Source organism: Orycteropus afer, unplaced genomic scaffold (assembly GCF_000298275.1).
Source record: "Orycteropus afer afer isolate SDZICR_OR568_19922 unplaced genomic scaffold, OryAfe1.0 scaffold00229, whole genome shotgun sequence".
NCBI lineage: Eukaryota > Metazoa > Chordata > Mammalia > Tubulidentata > Orycteropodidae > Orycteropus > Orycteropus afer.
Genome location: NW_006921816.1, coordinates 1,082,759 through 1,085,808, shown reverse-complemented (window position 1 = coordinate 1,085,808; position 3,050 = coordinate 1,082,759). Strand labels below are relative to the sequence as shown.

Below are 3,050 nucleotides of genomic sequence, written 5' to 3'. Positions count from 1 at the left end.
AACAACAACAACATTTCTTTCTTGTCTATTCCTGCCTTCTGAGCTTTATCCCTGGGCAAATGCTACCCTTTTGATCTCTTAGGGTTGATTGTTCTAAGAAGTGCTACCTCCCTGAGTTATTATTTACTTTGGATGCCTGTCTATAGTTTAGCTTAAAGTTGAGCATTGGGAGTGAGTTCAGAAGGAAAGCAGGTTTTTAAAGTGCATTCTCAAGCACAGTAATCATGCACTTAACTTTTAAGAATATCTGTGGTAGTTCCACTCTGTCCTATAGGGTTGCTATGAGTTGGAAGCAACTTAACAGCAGTGGGTTTTGTGGGTTTTGGTGGTTAAGCTATCTTACTTAGAAGTTCAAACACACAATTCTCTTGTTTTATACATGTGACTATATATTCATATATGTAAACATGTATATAAATGTCTTTATTAACATATATGAGTATGTGTGTTTATACTTCTCAATCTCAAGCTTTAAACTCTGTACTTGTTGGCTCAAATCTAACACGGAAGGAAATCCTACACATAAATTGAGCAACAAAACAAAGCTGCTAAAGCTAAGTCCCAAAGGTTGAGGCAAACAAGAAGCACACAGAAGTGTGGGAGAAGAAATTCAAAGAAAGAGGAAAGCAGGCAAATGGAGAGAAAGAAAATGTCCTAGACTGGGAGGCAAGTGGGTACCTCTTATGATAAAGTCAGATTGTTTTGGCTTAAACAAAGAATTAAACAAGAGGCCTATAGGCTTTATGTGAACACACACAAACTTTTCTGTCAACAAAATACTGATTGCTTAGGCTTCATGTACAAGCCAACATTTGTGGGTAAACAACTGATTTCAGGACAGCACTAGGAAATATCAGGTATAAATATCCTTGGAGAAAAAAAGTAACATAAGAATGCCTAAGAGAACATATTCAACTTTATCTCAATGTCTTATTACAGTTAATTCTGTTTCTCTTTCTTTATAGCATTGTTTTACACATTTTAAAAATTATTTTTTCTCTTTGCCTATCAGAGATATTCATATTTATGGTACAATTGTTTGTGCCAGTCATGAGGCTAAATGTTACACATACTAAGATGTGCAAGTGTTATCATCTTTTTGTTCAATTTTCCAGGTGATAAAATGCAAAGCAGCTGTCTTATGGGAGCAAAATAAACCCTTTTCCATTGAGGAGGTGGAGGTTGCACCCCCCAAGGCCAATGAAGTTCGTATTAAGGTGAAACATTTTCTTTTCCATTTCTATTAAATTTTAGGATTAAAAATTTCAGAGAATAATAAACAATGGAAATAACCAAAAATCCATTATGAGTTACTTTGTATACAAATAGTAATTCAGAAAATGAACTTACATTGGTTGTCAAGGGAAGATACAAATGGCATATATTGTTAAATTTAAGAACTGATGAAAGAGTGCCTACTATATAATCCCAGTAAAAAAAAAAAAAAAAGACCTCTGGTAGCGTAGTGCCTAAGGCACTTGACTGCTAACAAGAAGGTTGGCGGTTCAAACCCACCAGCCACTCCTCTGAAGGAAGGTTGGGCAATCTACTTCCAGAGTGATACTGCCTCGGAAACCTAAGGAGGGGTCGCTGTGAGTTGGGTCCAACTGGATGGCACATAACAACAACAACAACAAAAAGAACATTTGTGCTTATACAGGAAAAAAAAAAAGAAGTGAAAAATATATATATCAAATTTTCAAAATCAATTAGCATTAGATAGTAGAATTTAAGTGACTATGTTCTTGGTTCTAATCTTCATTATCTAACACATATTTTTAGAACAATTATTTCACAGATTATGCCAGATCAATTAAGGCAAGAAAAGAAAGTAGAGGAGGGCTGTAGACTGGGTGATCGCAGAGATAAACTGAGTATTTTGTATCTGGGAAGAGTACGGATTATAAAACTCTTTAAAAGCTAAGCTTCAGAGAACTCTGAATGTTAAGTCCAACTGAAGGTCGTAATCTTTCACGAATGTAATCATTCTCTCTTTACATCGTAGATGGTGGCCACAGGAATTTGTCGCTCAGATGATCATGTGGTTAGTGGACAACTAACCATGCCTCTTCCTGTGATACTAGGCCATGAAGCAGCCGGCATTGTGGAGAGCATTGGAGAAAGGGTGACAACAGTAAAACCAGGTACAGAATTGACACTCAGAGACTGTGTCTCATTCAGTCCCACAAGAACATCCAGGTTGGATGAGGAAACTAAGGCAATGAGAGATGGAAGACCTTGCGTGAGGTCACAGCAGCAGCAAATAACTAAGACAGGGCGTGGACAGGGACCTCATTCTTTCCTCTCTCCTTGCCAGATTTCCTTCATGTATTCAGGCATGTCTATCTTCAGGCACCAGTGTTAGGTCCTGGGGATACATGAGGATCTGAAGAGACACAGTGACTACAATCATGGAGGCCATAATCTTATAATTTCCATTTTAGTATTCCTGAGCACACTACCTTATGTCAGGGCCCATAACAGAACTACAAATGAGACTAGGAATAAATAAATAAATAAATAAGTCTGTGGCCTAAGTCTCTGGATCAGCGTATGGAAACTGTTCTTTTCTGGGTTTACAGGGCGGGGCTGGAAGGCAGGGCTGAACTAACATGGTCTCTTCCTAAGTGGGAAGTGGAGCCCATTCCATTTCCTCTTCCGATATGGTCTGCCTTCTTGAACACGGAACAAAGGAAACAGACTATATAAAAGGAAATGAATAAAATCTAGGAAAGAAAATAGACCATATGAAACGAAATGATTTAAAAAATGTAGCAAAATGGAGTCCCTGGGAGGAACAAAGAGTTAACGTGCTTGACCGCTAGACAAAAGGTTGGAAGTTCAAGTCTACCCAGAGATGCCTTGGAAGAAAGGCTTGAAAACTCTACACGGATTCACCGGGAGTCAGAATCAACTCTATAGCACTGTTTCTTTCTTTCTGGCTTTTTTTTTTTTGGTTAACAAAAGGCATCCTGTAATAAACTGTTTCTGTTTTATTACCTTTAACCATAGTTATTACCTTTAATCATATATATTTTAACCATAGCTAA

The 3,050-nt window shown here is 37.5% G+C and overlaps 1 protein-coding gene across 1 annotated transcript in view; it reads left to right on the top strand.

Moving 5' to 3' along the window:
* Positions 1-3,050, top strand: part of LOC103203775 (alcohol dehydrogenase E chain) — a 16,147-nt gene that overhangs the window by 2,782 nt on the left and 10,315 nt on the right. The window contains exons 2-3 of the mRNA XM_007948852.1: positions 1,116-1,217; positions 2,006-2,144. Of these exons, the coding sequence (XP_007947043.1) occupies positions 2,006-2,144 (139 nt within the window). The 5' untranslated portion in view covers positions 1,116-1,217. The remainder of the gene's footprint in view (positions 1-1,115; positions 1,218-2,005; positions 2,145-3,050) is intronic.